General features: G+C 39.5%; 1 protein-coding gene across 1 annotated transcript; it reads left to right on the top strand.

Moving 5' to 3' along the window:
* The first annotated feature begins 256 nt into the window (after positions 1–256).
* On the top strand, positions 257–23,832 carry RAD54L (RAD54 like). The gene is made up of 18 exons (XM_060773436.2): positions 257–571; positions 2,663–2,749; positions 7,108–7,227; positions 7,398–7,458; positions 9,870–10,005; positions 10,604–10,673; positions 12,149–12,437; positions 13,239–13,363; positions 14,819–14,969; positions 15,398–15,524; positions 16,088–16,162; positions 16,435–16,565; positions 18,722–18,832; positions 18,944–19,067; positions 19,351–19,429; positions 20,401–20,580; positions 21,257–21,420; positions 23,043–23,832. Exons 1-18 carry the CDS (start codon positions 569–571, stop codon positions 23,242–23,244), a joined length of 2,235 nt encoding a protein of 744 aa, XP_060629419.2. The 5' UTR covers positions 257–568; the 3' UTR covers positions 23,245–23,832.
* Positions 23,833–23,999: the final 167 nt, after the last annotated feature.

The following is a 23,999-nucleotide window of genomic DNA, read 5'->3' as shown; positions in this document are numbered from 1 at the left end:
AGTAATTTTTTTTTTTTTGGTTCATAATGGGGGTTGCGGGCCTCGAACCTCCGACCTTCCCATCTTCGAGGCCGCCTCCTATCGCAGTCGCACGTTCTACCTGCCCTCCCACTCTCCTGCCAGTCCTCTCTCTCCCCACCAAGAGCGCAGAGCCAATCGCTGGGCGAACGCTTCAATCGGCGCGTGATTGGGTGCGCCTAAGACGAGGGGGCGTGGCTATTTGCTGCGAAGGCTCCGCGCGGGAAAAAGGAAAAGCCGCAGTTGGGGGCGTGGCTTTATATTCAGCCTCGCGTCGCCGCTGGAGCGGGTTCGTTGCGCGTCAGCCTTTCGTGTAGACGCTGTTATCTCTTCTTCCCCAGTGACTTAATTGCTCCCCACCCCATATTCTTCCTCTCTTGACGCCTTCCTTTGCTTCCAATTTTGATTAAGCAGCTGAGTTGTCTTCTTCCTCACACTCTGGGTTTCCTGGGCGTCTGAATTCCTAGCATTGGTCTCCATGCTGACTCCCCTCCAGTTACCAGCCTCTTTGAACCGGGGCACAGATGGAAAATAATTCCGCGGGGACGAAATGGTGAGTGAGGAATTGCCTTTCATTCCTTTGCAGGATATATGGATTTCCTTTCCTTCTTTTAAAACAGCAACTCCCCGTTTTGTATTCAATGTGTACCTAAGTAACTTTGTGTCTGTTGGGATTTGGGGGGGGGGGGGTATAGAAAGAAGGGCTGAAACGCTATGGAGAGAGTTGGGGAGTGGGGGTGGGGAGCAGAGAAGGGGTCTACATTGTTAATTGCAGCAATAATATGTTCCATTCTTATGTCTATGTTTGATGTTTTTATAGTTTTAATGGTTTTTATCTTCAGTTATATGTTATTGATTTAGATAAGTGATATTTATATATATATATGAGCCATTGAATTTGCCATTTATTATGTTGTAAATCGCTTTGAGTCCCCCCCCCCCCCCCGGTTTTGTTTTTTGTTTTTGTATCTGGAGCGACTTGAGAAACTGCAAGTCGCTTCTGGTGTGAGAGAATTGGCCGTCTGCAAGGACGTTGCTCAGGGGACGCCCAGACGTTTTGATGTTTTTACCATCCTTGTGGGAGGCTTCTCTCATGTCCCCGCATGAGGAGCTGGAGCTGATAGAGGGAGCTCATCCACGCTCTCCTCAAATTCGAACCTGTGACCTGTCAGTCTTCAGTCCTGCCGGCACAGGGGTTTAACCCACTTTGCCACTGAGGGCTCCTTCCCCCAGTGATGAGAAAAGTGGTAGAGAACTGCAGTTAATAATAATAATAATAATAATAATAATAATAATAATAATAATAATGTTTCCGACTTATGGCCGCCTGTGTATGACTTGGACCCTCCAGGTGTTTTGGCAGGCTGTTAGGAATTGTGGGAGTTGAAGTCCAAAACACCTGGAGGGCCCAAGTTTGCCCATGCCTTATAAATGCGCGCGCGCGCACACACACATATACACAGACGCATACATATACATACAGCCATATAGTACAGGGCCAGCACTAGTCCACTATTAAATACATTAAGTGTTTCCCAGAATTTCAAAGTTAGGCGTGGGGTACCGGCACTCCTTGACAAAGTTGATTAAACACTTGACAAAACTACAGCTCTCGGGATTCCATAGTATTGAGCCAGGGCAGTTAAAGATGTGTCAAACTGCATTAATTCTACAGTGTAGCCACAGCCATAGACATGTTTGGTGGAATTAACCATGCATACTGCACATATGTCTGCCAGTACAGCAGGAAAGGTCTCTGCCAGACTGTAGGTTATGAAGAATACTGTTTACGTGTCTTTAATGTGCCAAAGGACCTAATGGTTTGCCCTAACTAGAACAGACATGTCATGTCAACTTTAGTATAAGTTTTATTGATTCAGTGGCTCTGTACAAATTCTGACTAATAATTAGATTTAGCTCACTGTTTTTGGAATTTTTTTTAACAGGGATGGCTTTAAGTCACTGCTTCTTAATATGTGGGTTCTAACCTCAAATGAGGCCCCTTTCACACAATGTAAAAGCTTTCTAGGTGCCACCCATTTGCACAACTATGAGCAACAGTGTGCAGGGTTCACAATGGACTCTATGGAAGTTGCTTCAGCTGTACTTCATAAAAAGGAAAAGCAGCCTGTTTAGCAAGCCTTTAAAATACTGATTTGTTATCAGTAAGTGTTTGATTTTTATACCTATTTTGTATACCTATATACCCTGGTGGAAATGGGGTTGCAAGTGGAAGTTTAAGAAGTCCAGGTTTAACTTACACTGTTTACATTTTCCTCTTTTTCATCTGGTCACCTTATGCAACTGACTGCCATGGCTGTCTCTTTAAATGCATCCAACCCCCCCTTTTTTGAGTCACTGTGATTTTGTGGTTGGATTGGACTGCGATTCTGGAGACCAGGGTTTGAATCCTTGAATCCACTCAGCCTTGGAAACCCACAGGATGCCTTTGGGCAGATCACACTTTCTCAGCCTAATAGGAAGACAATGGCAACCCTCTCTGAACAAATTTTGCCAAGAAATCCCTGTGATAGAATCATCTTAGGGATGTCAAACAGCAACAACAGTTTATTGAAAACCATGTTTTACTTTATATAGATTTTTAATGGGTAGCTATGATCTACTGCTTTTTTTTCTCTTGCAGAGGAGAAGCCTGGCTCCTAGCCAACTGGGCAAGAGGAAACCCGGAGAGGACAGTCCTGAGGATGAAGATGATTGGCATCCTAAAGCTGTGAGCATTGTGGTTTCCTGCTAATTTCTTACTAATGCTTTCACCATGGATGTTAAGATATCGCCCACAGGTTTCTCAGGGGCTCTTCAAACTAGCTACTGACCAGACCAAGATTAGCTTTCTCCTAGTAGGGTGGGCCTTAGGCCAAGAATTTCTTAATACTAAAGTTGGTGGTTTTCTGGATGTTGCTGAACTGCAACTTCCACTATTTGTAGATAGTGTGTAGCAATGTAAGGAATAGCTGTGTACCTTCCAGTCTTTTTTGCCTTATGGGGACCCTAAGACAACTCTTTTGCAGGGGTTTGTGTCTGAGAGTCTGTGATTTGCCCATGGTCACTTCATGGCAAAGAGGGGAATTGAACCCTGATTTTCCAGAGCTGTAGTTCAACCCTCAAACCTCTATATTGCACTGACTCTCATTTAAGGGAGTACAGTCCCCATAGTCACCTACGGATGTGAGAGCTGGGCGATAGGGAAGACTAAGCGAAGGAAGATAGATGCTTTTGAACTGTGGTGTTGGAGGAAAGTGCTGAGAGTGCCTTGGACAGCGAGAAGATCCAACCAGTCCATACTTCAAGAAATAAAACCTGACTGCTCATTGGAGGGAAGGACAGTAGAGGCCAAGATGAAGTACTTTGGCCACATCATGAGAAGAAAGGAAAGCTTAGAGAAGACAATGATGCTGGAGAAAATGGAAGGAAAAGGGAAGAGGGGCCGACCAAGGACAAGATGGATGGATGGCATCCTTAAAGTGACTGGATTGACCTTGAAGGAGCTGGGGGTCATGATGACCGACAGGGAGCTCTGGCGTTGGCTGGTCCATGAAATCATGAAGAGTCGGAAACGACTGAACGAATGAACAACAACAGTCCTTCAAAAAAACAGTAGGTCCACAGATGAGCTATTTTTGAGCCATTAGCTCAAATGGACTTGTAGTTACGATCACAACGATTTGCACTAAGTGTGTTAATGAATAAATATAAATTGGGTATTGGTCAGCGTGTGAACAAGTCAGGTCTTGTCAAGTCTTAATTTTGCCATAGGTTTTAAATATATAATTCTGTAGTTAGTTGCATAGTAGCAGTCGACTTACGTGGATCAGAGCTGACAAGTTTCTTTCTTGTTTGAGATAGACAACAACATTTCCATTTGACTTCCTGCTTTCTGGGTCATTTTAACCTTCCGTGACGTTCAAGTCCACCTGATCTACATGTTCCCCTCCCAAATGTAGGGGAAATGCTAACTTAATATTGGCCTTATCAAATTGTTTAGCATCTTTAAACAAAGATTCCAAGCACGTGCATGTTTGTGTTGTTGAAGATTTTCATGGCTGGAATCACTAGGTTGCTGTGAGTTTTTCGGACTGTATGACCATATTCTAGTACAATTATTTCCTGACATTTTGTCTGCATCTGTGGCAGGCATACACAGAGATTTGCTCAGAGGTCTGTTGGAAATTAGACAAGTGGAGTGCATATATATCTGGGAACTGTCCAGAGTGGGGGAAGAACCCTTGTCTGTTTGAAGCAAGTGTAAACATTGCAGTTGGCAAGCTTGATTAGCATTGAGTAGTCTTGCAGCTGCAAAGTCAATCAGTGTTGTTGCCTGGAGGCATCCTTTGTTTAGGAAGTGTTGGCTGGCACTTGATTGTTTGCTGCCTGGAATTCTGTTGCTGAGTGGTATTCTTTATTTACTGCTTCATTCGGAAAAATGCTGCACTCGCAGAGCTCAGGTGATGTTGTAATTCGGTGTCAATGTTGACTTTGGTGGAGAGGTGGCAGCCAAGGTAGCAGAAATGGTCAACATTTTCTAATGTTACACATAAGATGTTTTCTCGATGTTTTCTCTATGTTTAATGACAGGTCGAGCTTCTCGTATGCTTCTGCGAAGGTATTTAGAGTGGCTTGTAGGTCTTCTTCTGAATGCGCACATACGACGTTGTCATCAGCATACTGGAGTTCTATAATATATGTTGTTGTAACCTTGGTTTTGGCTTTCAGTTTGATGAAGTTAAACAGCTTGCCATCTGTCCGATAGATGGTTTCCACTCCGGTGCGAAGCTTCCCGTTAACAAGGTGAAGTATCATAGTGATGAAGATGGAGAATAAAGTTGGGGCAATAACACATCCTTGTTTGACACCTGATTCCACCTTAAATGGGTCACTTTGGGAACCATTGCTGTCCAAGACTGTTGCCATCATGTCATTATGGAGTTGATGTGGTCCTGGAATGTGTTTAATTCTTTTTCTCCGTGGTTCCAAATGTTGAAGGTGTCATCTGCATATCTGAACCATAGTGGACTTTTTTGTTGTTGTTTCCAGGACATGTTTCTCAAAGTGTTCCATGTAAAATTAGTGATGACAGAGGGCTCCCCGTGGTTACTCCATCTTTCTGTTCATAGATATCATTGTCCCACTGGAAGTAGCTTGTGCTGAGGCAATGGTGAAACAGGGCTTTGATGTCTTCTGGGAAATTCCAGTTGATGCGTGTGATGGTGACTGGATTCGGATTTTACTGTTGAGGTGCTAATGATTGTTATACGGATGTTTAATGATGTATGTTACAATTGTTTTTAATTGCCCTATACTTGTCTCGTGATGTTTTGTATTGATGTTGTTCACTGCTTTGAGTCGCCTGAGGGCTGAGAAAAGCGGTATATAAATAAAGTAAATAAATACATAAATAAAGGTGTTATAGGGACCTTGATGAATAGAGACACCGCATCAAAGCTGATTAATTTGTCATTGGCACTGACTTTGAGATTGCTGATTCTTTTCCTATGCAGTGGGCTGAGTCATTTAGTGAGCCCAATATGGGTTTGCAGTTGTGCAGCCAGAAATTTTGCCACACTGTATGTGGGGGATCCAATGGTGCTCACAATGGATCTGAGTGGAGTGGATGTTTAGTTGAAAATATGTCTTAATGAGTTAAATGTCATTTGCATACATATAAGGTTCATACATACGATGCATATATTATACATAAGACTCCAACTTTGGTTCTGCTTTCTCCTTTTCTCCCACTCTTCTTTTTAAAGCAGTACATAACCATTTCCACTAATGTTTGTTGAAAGCTATCAAATGATCTCATTCATATTCACCTCTGATTTCAAAGAGTGCAGAGTGACATGCATGAACATGGCAAAGCAGAGGTTAACTTGCAAGCTCTAGTCTATGTCCAAAGGAAGAGTTAGGTAAAGGTTTTCCCCTGATATGAAGTCCAGTCGTGTCCAACTCTGGGGTGTGGTGCTCATCTCTATTTCTAAGCTGAAGAGCCGGCATTGTCCGTAGACACCTCCAAGGTCATGTGGCCAGCATGACTTCATGGATCATTTGCATGTTTTCAAACTGTTAGGTTGGCAGAAGCTGACAGCGGAAGCTCACTCCGCTCTCCGGATTAGAATCTGAGACCTTTCGGTCAACAAGTTCAGCAGCTCAGCACTTTAACTCACTGCGCCACTGGGGGCTCCCATGAATTAGCCTTAGCCATTATCTAATAGTGATTTTCATAAAGATAGTAGGGCTAGTTTGCTCTAGTCATAGAATCATAGAATCAAAGAGTTGGAAGAGACCTCATGGGCCATCCAGTCCAACCCCCTGCCAAGAAGCAGGAATATTGCATTCAAATCACCCCTGACAAATGGCCATCCAGCCTCTGTTTAAAAGCTTCCAAAGAAGGAGCCTCCACCACACTCCGGGGCAGAGAGTTCCACTGCTGAACGGCTCTCACAGTCAGGAAGTTCTTCCTAATGTTCAGATGGAATCTCCTCTCTTGTAGTTTGAAGCCATTGTTCCGCGTCCTAGTCTTCAAGGAAGCAGAAAACAAGCTTGCTCCCTCCTCCCTGTGGCTTCCTCTCACATATTTATACATGGCTATCATATCTCCTCTCAGCCTTCTCTTCTTCAGGCTAAACATGCCCAGTTCCCTAAGCCGCTCCTCATAGGGCTTGTTCTCCAGACCCTTGATCATTTTAGTCGCCCTCCTCTGGACACATTCCAGCTTGTCAATATCTCTCTTGAATTGTGATGTAGTGTAAGGCTAATCTTCAAAACTTGTTCTTTGGTTGCTACCACCTTTTATTTTTATTTTCTTTCACTTTTCTCTATCTAACCACTCCTTGTCTGCAAGGTTTCAAGCTTGATTTTAAGGAAATGGAGCAGATTATCCTTGACATTTTGATTCTGTCATGCTTCACAATTATCTTTGAAGCTCTGCTAAGTTGTGGCACTGACAGTGAACATTGTAGGCAAGTGCTCAAATGCAAAGAACTAACTGGATGTTTAGGCAGTGTGATAGTAATGAGTTCAGACCTCTTTGGTTTTCAAAATGCTCAAGGAAATATGTTTGATTTTTTCTAGATTCCAAAAAGGCAGAAACATGGCAGCAAGGCTGATAACAAGGAATGCTATATCTCACCTTTTCGGAAACCCTTGGCTCAGTTAACCAATCGGCCCCACTGTCTTGATGGCAGCAAACATGTAAGTTCATCGTAAGACTTTAGCGAATTAATGTATTCCTGTTTTGGTGTGGGAGGTGAAGGCAAAGGAATAGAAATGCTTATAGTGTAACGATTTCTCAAGCTTCTCTGATTAGCCAAAGTGATATCTTTAATGTTAAACTAATGACCATTTTATATTTCAATTCTCAGGAGGCTTTTATCCGCAGCATTTTGTCAAAACCATTCAAAGTTCCCATTCCAAATTATACAGGTAAATCTGGAGTTCCTTTTTCCCCAGAATGAAGCTTTTCTTTTTAATTGTTGGGGTTCTTGTTTTTGGTCTTTCATATGGAATAGATGAGAATGAAGCTTTGTGTAATAGAAGAGAGGCTCCATAATAATAATAATAATAATCTTTATTTATACCCCGCCACCATCTCTCCAATAGGGTCTCGGAGTGGCTTACATGGGGCCAAGCCTGAACAACAAACTACAATATAACAATACAAATTGCAATAAAATAAACAACATAACATTAAAATGTAAAACATCAAAACATATAAAACAATACGCACAGAACATAGGAACCAAACATAATGACATAGAGCGGGCCACATGTACTTAAAATGATTTAAAAACTCCGGGAGAGATAAGGGGGCAGAACTAATTGTAAGGGAGAACTCATAGGGAGATAGGAAAATAAACACACCACCTACACTGACCATTTAATGCTGTTTTAAACTGGTATTGGAGAAAGTGGTTTCGCTGTGCAGATGATTAAGTAGGAAATCCTGGAACTAGTCTGAGGTGTGGATGATAATTATACAAACCAAGAGCACTATTGCACAGTAAGGGCTTTCTTTCATGCACTTCTGCGGGATTTTGTTGTCTGGCCACCACATTTTAAAGCTAACATTGATCTTTCTTAAATAGTCAGTGTCGATGAGCTCTTAATTTCATATGTGAAGAATTTCACAGTAATGAATCATGGGTAGCATTGACCCTCTATGCATTTAATTCTGATTACTGAAGTTTAGTTTCAAGTAAACATACGCAAGTTTACTGTATTAGTTACATAGCTAGCATGAATACCATGATTTAGTATTACATTTTGCTGTAGCTTCCAATAAACCCAATTGTTATGGTCAGAACATTTGTTGCTGATGCTTGAATTTTCCATTTTCTTTGTAAATCCAATTAACTCCTTATAGTTCATACTCTGTGGAGTAAGCTTCCCTTGACATGTAACATGAACCCTAGGAACATGTTGAAGACACGCCTGTCTTATAAAAGCCTTGCAAGTATAATTTAGCTAATGCATTTAAATTCTTTGGAATATAGCAAATGCATCATTTTATGTGCTGCTTCTAGATTTGTTTACTGTACTTCAAGCTCTTTAGATATCAGCACTTTATAAATAGTTGTAAATAAGATAAATATAGCTTGAGATATCTCATCTTCCACATTTGAAAGCAACAGGTACATCACTAATATGCAGTCAGGTAAATGTGACTTAGGAAAAGAGGGGGGTGAAACCTTCTTAGATATATTTATATGACCCATGGCATATGCTGGAGTTTGGTTTCAGGACATACACAACTGTGGACATCAACCTCTGCAGATGTTCAGTCCTGGAACACTTTTCCTAGCTATATCTTTGTAGGCAGATGAATACCTTTTCCCAATCATATGGGCAAGACATTGAAATCTGACTGCTTTTTTTGAGACGGGGCAGCTTTCATGTCAAGGCAGTCCCTGAGTTACAAACATCTGACTTACAAGTTCATAACGGGGATGAGACAACAGGAAGTGAGAAAAATCTGCCCCTCGGGAGAGAAATTCACCCCTGAAAGAGTTATCATGGGGAAAAGGTGTCTCCACTGAAGCTTTATCTCAAGAAGCTTTTTTTTACAAGAAGCTATTTTTTTAATCCAATTCTCACAGAGAAAGTGAGGTGAAATCTTCAGATCATAGGCACAGAAACAAACAGCACACTGTGCTATCTAAAGCTAATATATGCATATATTTGCCTGGAGTTGCACTTTAAAATGTACCAATTCTGATTTACATACAAATTTGACTTAAGAACAAACCTTTTTGTAACTTGAGGGGTGCATGTATGTTCAATGGTGTAGTAAAATGGTGGCCTTTATAGAAAATAGAAAAATCAAGTTTTCCTTTTTGGAATATTTTCATTCCATGGATGGCAGAATCCATGGATTTAGAGGGCTGACTGAATTTGTAGACAAACTAAAATGAAATGAAAAATATTTCTCTCTTGGGAGCATAACATTTCTAACCAAACTAGTGAAGAGAAGTAATAATCATACAGTCAAGTGAAACCGTGCTATCAATTGTTCAAAATAATTGGCATGGCTGTTAGCTATATCCAGACATTACTGTCGACACTGTTACTGCTGCCTTCAGGTTTTGTGTTTCCTTTTTATGCAGCATCTTAAGAAGAATTATTGGTATCATGCTACTCCCTGCTTTAAAGCATAGTCTTGTGACATTTGCAAATCATAAGAAATAATGCACAAGACTTTTTATGGGTTGTGTTGCACTGTGTGATTTATATCTTACTCTCAGTACTTCAGCTTAACCTCCCCACATTTTATTTGACAGTTTTGCATTTGCTGTAAAGAAGAGAACTAATGTTCCTCCCTTGTTGTGATCTTCCAGGCTCTCTGGGTTTAAAGGCCCTTGGTGTTAAACGTGCGGGGGTTAGGCATGCCCTACATGATCCTTTTGAGGAAGGGGCTCTGGTGCTGTATGAGCCTCCACCTCTCAGTGCTCATGAGCAGCTGAAAATTGACAAGTGAGTTATCTCCATTAACCCATTCTCCCTCCCAGTATACATTTTCCATTGTTTCAGCTTGATTCTCATATCTGCTTACATTTTGATTAAATAACTCTTATGCGGTCTTTGGCTTGACTTAAGATTTGGATGTCATAAATCACATGAAAACCTGGCATGAATTGCACCTTCCACCAACCATGGTCATCTTCCATATATCAAATATTGCATATTCAGTGACAAATCCCATTCATAAGACCATTCTAAGTTTCTTTTCTGGACAAGAAAATGCTTGTTTCATGTATGAAAATGGCCAAGAAATGACAGTGAACTTGCTATAGTAGTTTTCACTTTACAGATGTTTCTGTATCATTGTCTTTATCTAATAGAAACTAGAAAGTGTACAGTGTTTAATTGCTTAATAGACTTATGTGTTTCTGTGTAGCTACCTCAGAATGTAACTAGAACCTGTTCTTGTTTGTTGCACCTTAGAAATGCATGAACATCCAGTGATGTCTAAATGTACAAATAATTTAAATAGTAAAGCCTCTCTTGTGAAGCAGAGTGGTCATATGCACTTTTACACTTCATCCCATCTGTCCTTCCTTTTTTCCTGAAGGGAGAAATTTCCTGTCCATGTTGTAGTGGACCCTGTTCTCAGTCACGTTTTACGGCCACATCAGAGAGAGGTGAGTGCTGTGAGAAGCCAAATACAGAAGTTGCTGCTGCTGCTGTTGTGATCTTGCTACCTAAAATAATAATAATAATAATAATAATAATAATAATAATAATAACTTTATTTACATTCCTCCCTATCTCCCCAGGGGAACTCAGGGCAGATCCCATCAAATAAAAAGGTGAACATTTAATGCCTCAATAACAATAAGCACAAATTTAATAGCCCCAAATAACCCCACAGAAGAGGATAGCTTAAACACGACATCTATAACTTAAATAAAGCTGTAATCTATTGAAAATTATAACTAACATTAAAACATGGACATAAAATGTCCAGATTAATTTACAAAAGCCAATGAAGGCTCACAGATGTGTTCATTGATTGTGTGGCCAATGATGTTAAATGGGTTAATATGGTCTAATAAGGCCTGAATACACTAGTAATTTCCAGTCAGAAGTCTGGTAGTAGTTTTGTCTTCATCTAATCCTGCTTACCTCTTTTGCAAGGAAAAAGGAGGGTTAGAACCTTACAAATATAGTAAGACCTCCATAAACATGGGACCCATATCTGTAGTTTCACTTACATGGGGGAAAAATACTGTCTGTAGGAATTTGCTAGGCTCTCCAGGCAGATCTATGGTATACTTTCCCAAGAAGCTACCATAGTATCTCATTGGAGGATCTCTAGATCCTCCAGCACAACTCAATGATATGCTGAGACTGGAAGTCAGGTAATTTAATGGCATTCAGTCATATCCACAGTTTCAGGTAACTGGTACAATTGGGAATGTATCCCTGTGAATTTGGTGATATTATTATTATTATTATTATTATTATTATTATTTTACGCTGCTTTTTCTTTGCACATGGAGACTTATTTTACTGTAGTATAATTCAGTATTATAATCATATCAAGTAATCTATGGATACTTGATATAATTATAATAATGAATTATGCTATCCTACTAAAAGTGAGGGAAATTATGGGTTGGAGTTCTGTTAGTGACATTCTGTTGACATTCTATACAGGTAGTCCTCAAGTGAGAGAAATCTACCCCTAAGGAGGGAAATTCACTCCTGAAAGAGTTATCATAGGGAAAGGTGTCTCCACTAAAGCTTTATCACCAGTCCTTGTTTCCACAGCAAGCCACATTTTTCAAAATCCAATTATCACAGGAAAGTGAAGTGAAATCTTTAGATTAGGGGCACAGACATCAAAACAAACACCACAAGGATGTTAATCCTTTCCTATGCTATCCAAAGTATGTGTATATGTGTGTGGGTACATGCGCGTGTGTGTATGGCTGAAGCTACTCTTTAAAATGTAGCTTTTCTGAGAAATCCAGCTTAACAACAAACCTATAGAACCTATCTTGTTCATAACTTGGGGGCTGCCTGTAGGTTTCCTGACTCACCTAAATAGGAAATATCACTGTTTAAATATTCAGCAGAACTTTTCTGATCCAAGTCAAATTCTTGCCTGCAGGGAGTGAAGTTCCTGTGGGAGTGTGTGACAGGCCGCCGTATCCTCGGAAGTCATGGCTGCATCATGGCTGATGAGATGGGTTTGGGTAAGACCTTGCAGTGCATCACTCTAATGTGGACGCTCTTGCGCCAGAGCCCAGACTGCAAGCCTGAAATTGACAAGGCCATCGTCGTCTCGCCTTCCAGCCTGGTGAAAAACTGGTACAATGAGGTGGGCAAATGGCTTGGAGGAAGGATCCAGCCCCTGGCTATTGATGGAGGCTCTAAAGAGGACATAGACAGGAAGCTAGGTATGAAGGTAGTACTGTATGTGCAATGTAAAAAAATATATACTGTTGAACAGAAAGAGCATTTAAGGAAATGAATTGCTGATTATTTTCAAGCTAAATTAAGAGTGTGGTTGCTTTCTTAGAGGCTACATTGAATTGAATATTCTTGTAATTCCTAATGAATAATTTGATATTTATGGTGACAAAAGGATAAATTTAGCAGAGAAAATTAGATTCAGATTTAGTTCTGTTGAGAATGATCCCACTGAAATCAATGAGATTTAGAATTCTTCTACACTGTAGAATTAATCCAGTTTGACACTACTTCAGTTGCCATGACTCAATGCTCTGGAATCCTGAGAGCTTCAGTTTTACAAGCCTTTAGCCTTCTCTTCCAAATAGTTTTGGTGTCTCCCAGGATTCTATAGCATTGAACCATGAAGACTGATGTGGTATTAAGTTATATTAATTCTACAATGTAGATGATTCCTCAGTTTCATCATGACTGAAGTCCCATTGGTTTCAGTCAGTCTGTTCTAAATATCACTAAGTCTCATTGCAACCCACTGGATGAGATGATAAATGGAGAAAAGTCCCATAACCCAAAATGAGTGTATCTTGTTGAACTTGGATAACTTGGGCTGTGTGCCAACAAAGCCATGGATTTGTTGAACCCTTTGTTTAGGTGAGCTGGAAATAATTGACCGTGATGTTTTGCATGTTTTTTTTTTAACTGGCTGCCCAGTTCTGAAAAATTTCTGATCCTAATATTTTCCCCTGTCTCATTTACTCCCCCCCCCTTTTTTTAAATTTTCTTGATAGCTGGGTTTATGAACCAGAGAGGCCTTCGAGTCCCGTCCCCCATCCTAATTATTTCCTATGAGACTTTCCGTCTTCATGCTGAAGTTTTTCAGAAAGGAAGTGTCGGGTTGGTCATATGTGATGAGGTATGTGGGAGGCAGCTGAGGGATCAAAGATTCTCTTCAATTTCCTCCTTCAATATTCCAAAAGGGAAAAAAAAAAACTTTTTATGACAGTGTTTTGTTGTTGCCACATCATTACAGTACATTCTCATCACACTGATTTGGTGAGAATGTATTGCCTTTTTCAATCATGTTGAACTAGTGGCACCCAGTGGACAATGTGTGTTGTGTTGGTAATGCTTTTATAGGCTTGAATATACCTGGAAACTCTACTGGCAACCACAGTAGGACAAATTGTGATCAGCAGTCCCTATATGCATATACTATGTATGTGTATATGCACAAAAATACATGCACCAGCTGAGAATTCTTTATCCAGAATTCCAAAATCAAAAATACTCCAAAATCTGGAATCGCCCTCATGCATGGCTGAGATCGTGAAACTTTCAGGTGGTTCAGTCAATGTACAGAAACCTTGTTTCATGCATGCTATTATTAAAATATTGCATAAAATTACATCCAGACTGTATGTGAAACATAAATGAATTTCATGTTTAGATTTGGGTCTTGTCTCCAAGATACCTCATCATGGGTACATATGCATATGTAGGTATTTCAAAATCAAAAACACTTCTGGTCCTAATCCTTTTTGATAAGTTATACTCAACCTGCAATTCTATTTTTTAAGAATAAATAGTGATGTTTTGATCTTGCATGCAACATTTCAGGAATTATATAATTACTGAAATATAAAATTAGAACCAAAGAAATTCCATATGTTGTTAATACCGTAGAGACTCTGTTCAGTACATCTCCGCTTAGTTTTTTGTAAATATTGTATTACATAAAGAGGTATCAATATTCCAGGGGATTTTTTTAAAGGACTGGGAATTATGTAGTTCTGTAGATGAAATTCCCAACTGCTTTTGTCAGCATTGTAATTGGAGAAGAATGCTTTGTGTTGCCTATATCATTCTTCACATATTAGATTAACTTCCTCTCCAGAATGCCAATATTTCAGTGTATCACCACATATTCTTTCTTCATTTATTCAATCAATCATATGTTGCTTGTAAGTACTTGTTGCTTCAGTAACGCCACCAGTATTAAAAGTTTCTGCCAACCTAGCAGTTCGAAAACATGCAAATGTGAGTAGATCAATAGGTACTGCTTCTGTGGAAAGGTAACACCTTTCCATTCAGTCATGCTGGCCACATGACCTAGGAGGTGTCTATGGACAACGCCGGCTCTTCATCTTAGAAATGGAGATGAGCACCACCCCCAGAGTCAGACTCGACTAGACTTAATGTCAAGGGGAAACCATACTATTAAAAGTATTTGCTGTACTTTTTCCTGCTTTAGTTTTCACTGAAAGCTTATGAGACGGGTGTATTGTTTTCATTCTGGAGTAAAAAAAAAGAACCAGTTCTTTTGGTTAAGGATCATTTGGCTTCTTGCTTCATTAATCGTATTTTTCAGGGTCACAGGCTCAAGAACTCGGACAACCAGACATACCAAGCTCTGTACAAATTGAACACACCACGCCGAGTGCTCATCTCAGGAACCCCGATTCAGAATGATCTCCTTGAATACTTCAGCTTAGTACATTTTGTCAACTCGGGCATCCTAGGTATGGATCATTTTAGCCATGTAATAATCAACAGGTTGGCTTCCTAGGTTTTTCATGATTCCAACTGGACTTGGGAAAACCTTATTATTGGTTTCAAAATGCATACTAATTGCCCTACTTTGTTGCATTAATGAGGTAGGAGCTTTTTATTGGAAGACTTATGCTAACCAAAGAGTTCAAGAAAAGGAGAATACTTTTGCTCCCGAGAGTCCAGTACCAAAGTCCTTGATCCTTTGGAAGCAGGGTGACTCTCTCAGTTACTACACTTTCAAATTTGGCCCAGGAGTCCACTGTGTTTTCCTACCTGCTCAGTGATGGAGATTCTGTCAGGTCCTATTTCCTTGTATAGATGCATTGGACTTAGATACTGGAGTGGTGTTTAGTGGAAGCTTCTTTCTGAATATTTTACATGCTTTTTCTTTGACCAGGTACTGCCCAGGAATTTAAAAAGCACTTTGAAATTCCCATCCTGAAGGGCAGGGATGCAGATGCAAGTGAAGCAGGAAGGCATAAGGGAGAGGAGAGGCTTAAAGAGCTTATCAGTATTGTCAACAGGTGATGTTTTCTATTGTTGTTGCTGCTGCTGCTGCTGTTATTACTATTGGTACTGTTGTCGTTCTTATTATTGGAGCATATGTTTTTCTTTTATTACAGCACCTTGTGCCACACTGTATTATAGGGGGAATTATTTGGCTGTTGAAGTCCTCTGCGCATTTCCCCTTTTGACTTTGTACCATCTAAAAAAGCTCAAAACGTGCAGTCCATTTAGTTTGTTGAAGTCATCATTTTCCTGTGTCATGCACCTATTATTCTCCTTGATTAATGGTGGCACCACTTTTTGGTGGTATTCTTTCTTATCTCTCCTTAATGCTTTGATAAGTTCAGTGAGAGAGGAGTGGTTGATGATAAAAGGGATGCTGACCTTTTGGTGAAACTTGCTCTACAATGTACCTGAGTGTACCAAGAGCCTTCTTAAATATATAGTGCTGATCAAGAGCTGTACATTTCAAGCACAAAAGATTTCTTTGCTATTATCTGGGAGGATCTCAGCAGAAAATTGGTCTTAATTTTAGAGGACATCAGGAGAACAGCACTGACTGTACTTTGCTTCCTTCTAGATGTCTTATAAGGAGGACTTCGGATATTCTTTCAAAATATCTTCCAGTGAAAATCGAGCAAGTGGTGTGTTGCAGGTACAGGATGAAGGGGCAATTCAGAAATAAAGTACAGTCTTTTCACTTAATCATGAAGTATGGAGGATTCGTCACTGTATTGGAGACCTTTGCCAAAAAACAGAGGCATGCTTTGCCATGCATTGTTAAAATTGAACTCCTTCCTTCCATCCATCCATTCTTTTTACAGCCCTCTTTGACACCTATGCAATTTTGTTATAGGTGGAATTGTAGATTTTTGTATGGCCAAGTGCTCAAAGATTGTGAACATGATTGGTGTTGTTTCTGATTAGGTTGACTCCCCTTCAGTCTGAGCTGTACAAACAGTTTCTGAAACAAGCAAAACCAGCTGAAGATCTGAAAGAGGGAAAAATTAGTGTGTCTTCTCTCTCCTCGATCACATCTCTGAAGAAGCTCTGTAACCGTGAGTAGTTCCGTTGGATTGTTTTATTTAAATGATGAGGAACTGACCCCAGAATCCAGAACATAATGCAATAAAGGACCTACAAATGCCCAGAGAGGTATTCTCAGGATGAAAAAATAGTGGGCCTGTATTCACAGTTTTTATAGTTTGGTGGGAGGTACAGCATCCCTAACTACCTGCAAATGTGGATGCCAACTATATACGGATTGGTATGGAACATAGCTTACCTGTCCGAATGTATCTCATTTGAACCATCTCGGAGGTTAAGATCATCTGGGGAGGCCCTGCTCTCAGTCTCGCCTCCGTCGCAGGCGCGACTGATGGGGACGAGAGACAGGGCCTTCTCAGTGGTGGCCCCTTGCCTGTGGAACTCCATCCCCAACGAAATCAGATCAGTCTCTTCTCTCCTGACGTTCAGGAAAAAAAAAATTAAGACGTGGCTTTGGGACCAAGTTTTTGACAAGTAATTGGAGAAGTGCAATAAGTGACCATGAATTAATGTGATTGACAAATAGAACAATATGTTTTGGATGGTGCGATTTTAATTGATATTGTTATAATTCATATATTAATTATTTGGTTTTAATTGTAATTGTTTATTTGATACATGTGTGTATGGCATCGGATTGTTGCCTGTTGTAAGGCCTCCTTGAGTCTCCTCCAAGGTGATGATGATGAAGAAGATTATTACTATTTTTTATATATATTCAGCCAATCTCCCTGGAGGACTCTGGGCAGACATAAAAGGCAAACATTCAATGCCCAAACACAACAACAATACATCCATAGTAATTAAATTTGGCAACCCAACATATAAAAACAAATTATGACTTAACAACCCAAATTTTATTTTTAAAAAAAACACAGCCTGTTATAATAGACATAAGACAAAACATCTAACAGAAGCATCCATTTTTCCAGTTCTTTGGAGGCAAATTGATTGCTCATGATATTTATTGAGCTGGTGGGGCAAACAGAGGAGTTCCAGAGGTGGGGGCGAACATAGAGAAATATGGTAAATTAATAAATATTTGGAGTTTGAATGAAAGAGGAAATAACAGATTCAGAATCCTGCTCAATCTTGCTGGAAATTATTATAAGCTTATTTCACAAAGTTGTTTGCGTGAAAGAAAGGATTTAAAGAATGACTACCATGACTTTTCTGTTACTGGATTGCTGACTTTTACTAATAATAATATAATAATTTAATAATAATATAAGCTGGTGATCCAGTTAATGTCACCATGTAGACATGCATATTAGATACACTTGGTGAAAGTGGGGTTAGGTGTCCAGGGTTGTTCTTCAAAAGTTGAAAAATAATGAGTAAAACCCATTTTTTTTAAAAACTGGGGAATTTTTTCTAGAAATCTTTTGGTTCTCCAAGATAATGCTATGGTCTTGTTGTCAAGGAAGTTGTGCTTAGAGGACCTCAGAGATTCCTAGAAAGACAAAATTAAACAAATTTGTCATTAATCAAATCCATAAAAGTTTAAACTGGCAAATGTGGAAGGCTAATGATTAAACTTTGTTAAATGAGAACATAGGAAGAGCTATGGTGAACCAAATCAAACGGCTTCTAGTTTACCATGCTGTTCGCACACAATGGTCAGCCAATGGAAACCAATGAGTAAGGGTGCATCTACAATGGAAAAATAATGCAGTTTGTCACCAGATTAACAGCCAATAATTACTCAATGGAATCTGGGAAATTGTTGTTTTACAAGATCTTTAGCCTTCTTCCACAGAGTGCTCAGCAAACTACAACTCCCTTAACTCCATAGCATTAAGCTATGGCAGTTAAAGTAGCTTCAAGCTGCATTCATTCTACAGTGTCAATGCACCCTAAGACATGAGTACACTAACATCCGCTATCACTTGTTCTCCAGCAACTGATACACCGAGATATACTGCTTCTGATGCTAGAGGTGATAAATGTAGCTATTGGTGGCTACCCCATCAGTTCTAATTGCAGCATGGGGTTGTTAATTCTTGATCTGTTCAAATTTGGGCAAATTGGAAATCTAGTTATTGCTATTCAACAAATCTATTACTGTAAAGAATGGTTTTGAACTAATGGGAGCCCTTCCACCTGATTGATTAGCGGGCTTACCAATTGCAGGGCTATGCAGTGACTCTTTAATCTTTGTTTCCAGACCCCGCCCTCATCCATGACAAGTGTGTAGAAGAGGAAGAAGGGTTTGTGGGTGCGCTGAAGTTGTTCCCTCCTGGCTACAGCACAAAATCTCTGGAACCCCAGCTCTCAGGTAAATGTTGCTGCAAATATGATCTATGAGTTAGTAGGTGGATTTGTATTGGGAATGATGTCTGAAAACTTGTGTAATTCATGCATGCTGATACTTTTCTTTCCTTTCCAGGGAAGATGCTGGTTCTAGACTACATTCTGGCAGTTACTAAGAGCACTAGCAATGATAAAGTAGTCTTGGTATCAAATTACACCCAGACACTGGACCTCTTTGAGAAACTCTGCAGAAATAGGAGGTACAATGACAGAGATTCATTTGTGCATATGTGAATTAGGTTGTGAGACTACTTGCTGTTCATGCTGCTGTTTAGATGTTTCAGAAGCTGTGAGAAACTTTTTTTTCTTTTTCTGATTTTTTTTATTAAAAAGTGGTAATAATGCCTTTGCTTAGACTATGTTCAACAAAGTTTTCAAATCTTACTTGATGTTGTTTAACACTGCTGTCTAGATCTAGCAATATACAAAGGATGTTGTGATGAAAACACAATTTACTGTGCCAATTTACTATGTTTTTGTCAGATACTTGTATGTCCGTCTGGATGGGACCATGTCCATTAAAAAGAGGGCAAAAGTAGTGGAGCATTTCAACAGCGTCTCTGTAAGTAACATTTCTAGTTTCTGCTTCTTTTCTTAGATTGATTATAGTTCTTAGTCAAAGAACTTTTTAGGCTCATGTGATTTATGCTAGTTAAGATGGGGAAGATATTTTGAGTATGTCTTCCAATTAAATATGTATAGCTTATATACAAAAAGGTTGTCACTTCAATAATCACATTTATTGGTGATAACACTCTTCTTCCCTCTATACCAGTGGTTCTCAACCTGAGGTCCCCAGATATTTTTGGCCTACAACTCCCAGAAATCCCAGCTAGTTTACCAGCTGTTAGGATTTCTGGGAGTTGTAGGCCAAAAACATCTGGGGACCCCAGGTTGAGAACCACTGCTCTATACCAATGTTTCTCCCCAGGTGTTTTGGCCTACAACTCCCGGAAATCCTAGTCAGTTTACCAGCTATTAGGATTTCTGGGAGTTAAAGGCCAAAACATCTGGGGACCCTAGGTTGAGAACCACTGCTCTATACACATAGGGGCATGCATGTAAAATCTATTATCAAGATACACTGCCATTTCACACAATTGTGCTTGATTATAATATGACAAGAGAGCAGGAATGCATTTCTTTCTTGTTTTGCATCCTTACAACCAAAATGTTATACTTTAAATTGTAATGCTTTTAGTTGTTAGTATATTATTATTATCTTTTAGAAAATCCTTGGCTGGTTTTCCACCAGTTAGTGCTTCTTCGATCTCATTATGTGCTTTCATATATCATTAGCTGTATCCTTAGTTTGAATTTAAACAGCCAGACAATATGACTCCACTTTAATTGTATATTTATGTGGTCAGTGTAATGTCCTCTACTGAGAAGCAGTGAAATTCCATTATCTTGAGTCTGAAAGAACACTGCAAACATCAGATTATAACTTTGTTACTGAACTTTAAAAGTAGTGCAGAGAAGTTTATTTTTTCAATTACTTCAGAAAAGCACTTAATTTTTTTGTTTCCACAGAGCCCTGAGTTCATTTTTATGCTGAGCAGCAAAGCTGGTGGTTGTGGTTTAAATCTGATTGGAGCAAACAGACTTGTGATGTTTGATCCAGATTGGAATCCAGCCAATGATGAACAAGCCATGGCCCGTGTATGGAGGGATGGCCAAAAGAAGACTTGCTATATCTATCGATTGCTCTCGGTAAGATCTGAGTTGGGTCCAATAAACCTAACTGCTATTGGTTATATAGGTAGTGAAGCCCATGGTTGGAAGCTTCTTAATAATTCAGGCTGGTGGAAGAGTCAGGTCAGCATAAATTGCTTTTTGATTAGCAATGTCAAGGTAGCACCTCCATCAGGGGATAATGATCCTAGATTTGTTTCCTACTGTGCAAAGACTGTGTGGTATCATGACATGCAAAACCTTTTAGTTTATTTTCTTTCATTAAAATTGAGTGTAGTTATTTACTATTGTGTTATGATCAGAGGTTAGAGAAGTTACTTTTTGGACTGTACCTCTCTTGCTTACTAGAGAATCTTGGGATTTGTAGTCCCAAACAATAGCTTTTCAAAGCTTTCTTTATATCATAATGGATATCACTGGCCTATAGAACCGTCTAAAACTTAAGCTGGACAAAGGAAGATTTGCAAGATAAGCTGTATAGCTGTTCTTGAATCTTTATAAAAAAATATTTTCTTGTTGAAAGGCTACAGGCAGATAAAAATGTATGGAGGCTCTTTCCACCTTGCTTAGCAGTTAATGTAAATACTTTGCTTCTTTTGCCTAAGAAAGGTATAAATTCTTCTACATTTGTTTAAGGGGCATGTTCAACAGATCTCACAAAAGCACATCATCTCCCTTAATTTTATGCCTATAGACAGGAACTATTGAGGAAAAAATCTTCCAGCGCCAAACGCACAAGAAGGCTCTCAGCAGCTGCGTAGTCGATGAAGAGCAGGATGTGGAAAGACACTTCTCTCTTGGAGAACTGAAGGAGCTTTTCACACTCAATGAGACTACCACAAGTGATACTCATGACAAGTAGGTCTTGGAAAGCCTTAGGTGGACTGCTTTATTATGTGTGCAGGAGATGGGTGATGTGGGTGAAGAATGCATGTGTTTGTGTGCCAATTTTGTTTTTGTAAAGTCCTCCAGAAACAAAAAAAAAGACATGCTATGTACCAAGTGCAGGCAGCATCTTTCCACCAAGGGTAGAATCCAGGGTTTTTTGGGGGGCTTATTTCAGTGATGCACAAAATCAAAAAATTAAGACCAAGAAACCTCACATTTTAGTTTAAAGATTTTTCCACCAGTAAGGAAGGCTTGGAAAAGGAATTTCAGCCTTTTTAGAATTGCAGAAAGCATTTACAAAAGTTGAGGCCCACAAAATGAAGCTGTGAGAGAGCTGTATATAACCCCAGAGCATAAGGTTCAATCTACATAAGGTTCATGACTTCCTGCTAACGTATAGTCTTGTATTGGAGTTAAAAAAATATAAGGGCCTATAATGTTGGTCTTGTGAACCATGGCTTGATTTTTGCAGAGTAGAGATCAGATTGGCCCTGTGTGTGCTGGCACAACATTAAGTCCAATGTATTGGCTGGTTTCCCAAACAGCTGTATAGACTGAAACCCTGCAGATAATTCTAGTATTATGTTTAAATCTTTTGAAGAGACATAAACTGGCTGCTGTTTTGTTTCTTCACATAAGTTGTCACACCATGTTGCCTTGTAGACTAGAACGTTCTGTTTAACCTGCATAAAAGAGAAAGCTGAGAGGAGACATGATGGCCATGTATAAATATGTGAGGGGAAGTCATTGGGAGGAGGGAGATTCAAACTACAGGAAAGAATATTCCACCTGATCATTAGTAGAGGCTTTCTTTGGAGGCTTTTAAGCAGAGGCTGGATGGCCATTTGTTGGAGGTTCTTTGAATGGAATTGTCTTGCTTCTTGGCAGGCGGCTGGACTGGATGGCCCACGAGGTCTCTTCCAACTCAATGATTCTTTGATTCTATAAGTATATATGCTTTCTAGAACGGTTTCAAATTTTGCCTAGATTTTTTCTACTCATGATTACTTTAGTTGGTTTCATGAATGCCTTTCTATTGTCCAGTTCCCATTATATGTTTATAGGTTTGCTCTTAAGTTGAATTTGTATTTAAGTTGGAACAGGTATATTTTTAAGTGTAACTTCAGTCAATTATTTCTTTTTTCTTTAGTTTTGGGTAGCATAAGGAAGGGCTAACATACCTGTAAAGATTGCTTTGCTGTCTGTGCCCATATTCAGGAGTTTTTACCTCACTTTCTTTTTCGAGATAATTGGATTTTGAAAATTTTGTATTGTCGTGGAAACAAGGATTAGTGCTAAAGCTGCACAAAGACACCTTTTCCCTAGAATAACTTTTACAGGAGTGAATTTCCCATCCTAGGGGTATATCCTCTCATTTCTTATCTAACCCCCATTTGTAACTCAGTCATATGTAAGTTGGGTGTTTGTAATTCGAGGACTGCCTGTATAGAGTACAACTTGCATCTACTGTTTTGCTTTTCTAGTTTTATTAAGCTTTGAAATTTAAACCCTCCCAACTAAAATATGGTTGTCTGGAATCAAGTTATGGCAAGTTTTTGGTGCTTGCAAATGTAAGATGCTCTTTGTTGCAGGATCAAGTGTCGCCGCTGTGTGAACGGCCATCAAGTCAGGCCACCTCCGGAAGAGTCTGACTGCACTTCTGATCTATCTCAGTGGAATCACTGTGCTGATAAACGTGGCCTCCAGGATACTGTCCTCAAGGCTGCCTGGGATGCTGCCGTCACCTTCACTTTCCATCATCATTCCCATGAGGAGCAGCGAGGAATTCCATGACTGTTGATTTCATCTTCTGAAGCTCAATTTATTTAAGAAAATGTATTTGCTACCACTATGCTGGTTATCTTCATAAGATAAACAATCCCTTCACGAAGAATGTAGCGAAAGAACTTTCTCCTCTGCATGATATATTACAGGCTGCCTTTCAAAAAGACAAACTTGACCAAAAAGCATTTGGCTACCAGATGGACTTGGTGAAGCAGACACTAACCAATACCAGTACTTGAAAGAAATGTTTGTCCTTTAGCATCCATGTACTGAACATTTCCAGCAAGGAAAAGGTTAAACAGTTCCTGATCGATCACAAAAGGCCCTGGTGTCATAAAATATGAGTGGGCAAGATGATGCATCCTCCTCCCCCATATCAGTCCAGTTGATTGCCACTTCCCTAGAAAAAAAGGCCTGTCTAATCATTTGGGAAAGCTGTGTCCCTCTTAACTTATCTTGTTAAGGCAGATTAATATATGAACCAATTTTAATCAGATATACCATAAATTTTAGATTAAAATCCCATTTGGTGACCTCATATCAAAATTACTGTTGCAATTTTTTGTTTTCTACAATAAAGGCATGATTAAAATTAAATTATTGTGTTGAACTTGGTATGTTTGTGGTAGGGAGCAATATAAAAATACCTATTTAAAAACAAGACTGATGAGCTTTCTTTTCCATATGCAGGAAGCTGAATTACGTTCCAAATTTCACTCATATAGAAGCTATACTAACCTTATGTGTGTTCCTTTTTGATGTTA

Source organism: Anolis sagrei, chromosome 4 (assembly GCF_037176765.1).
Source record: "Anolis sagrei isolate rAnoSag1 chromosome 4, rAnoSag1.mat, whole genome shotgun sequence".
NCBI classification, from domain to species: Eukaryota; Metazoa; Chordata; class Lepidosauria; order Squamata; family Dactyloidae; genus Anolis; species Anolis sagrei.
Note: the sequence above shows the minus strand (reverse complement) of the source record. Positions and strands in the feature narration are given on the sequence as shown.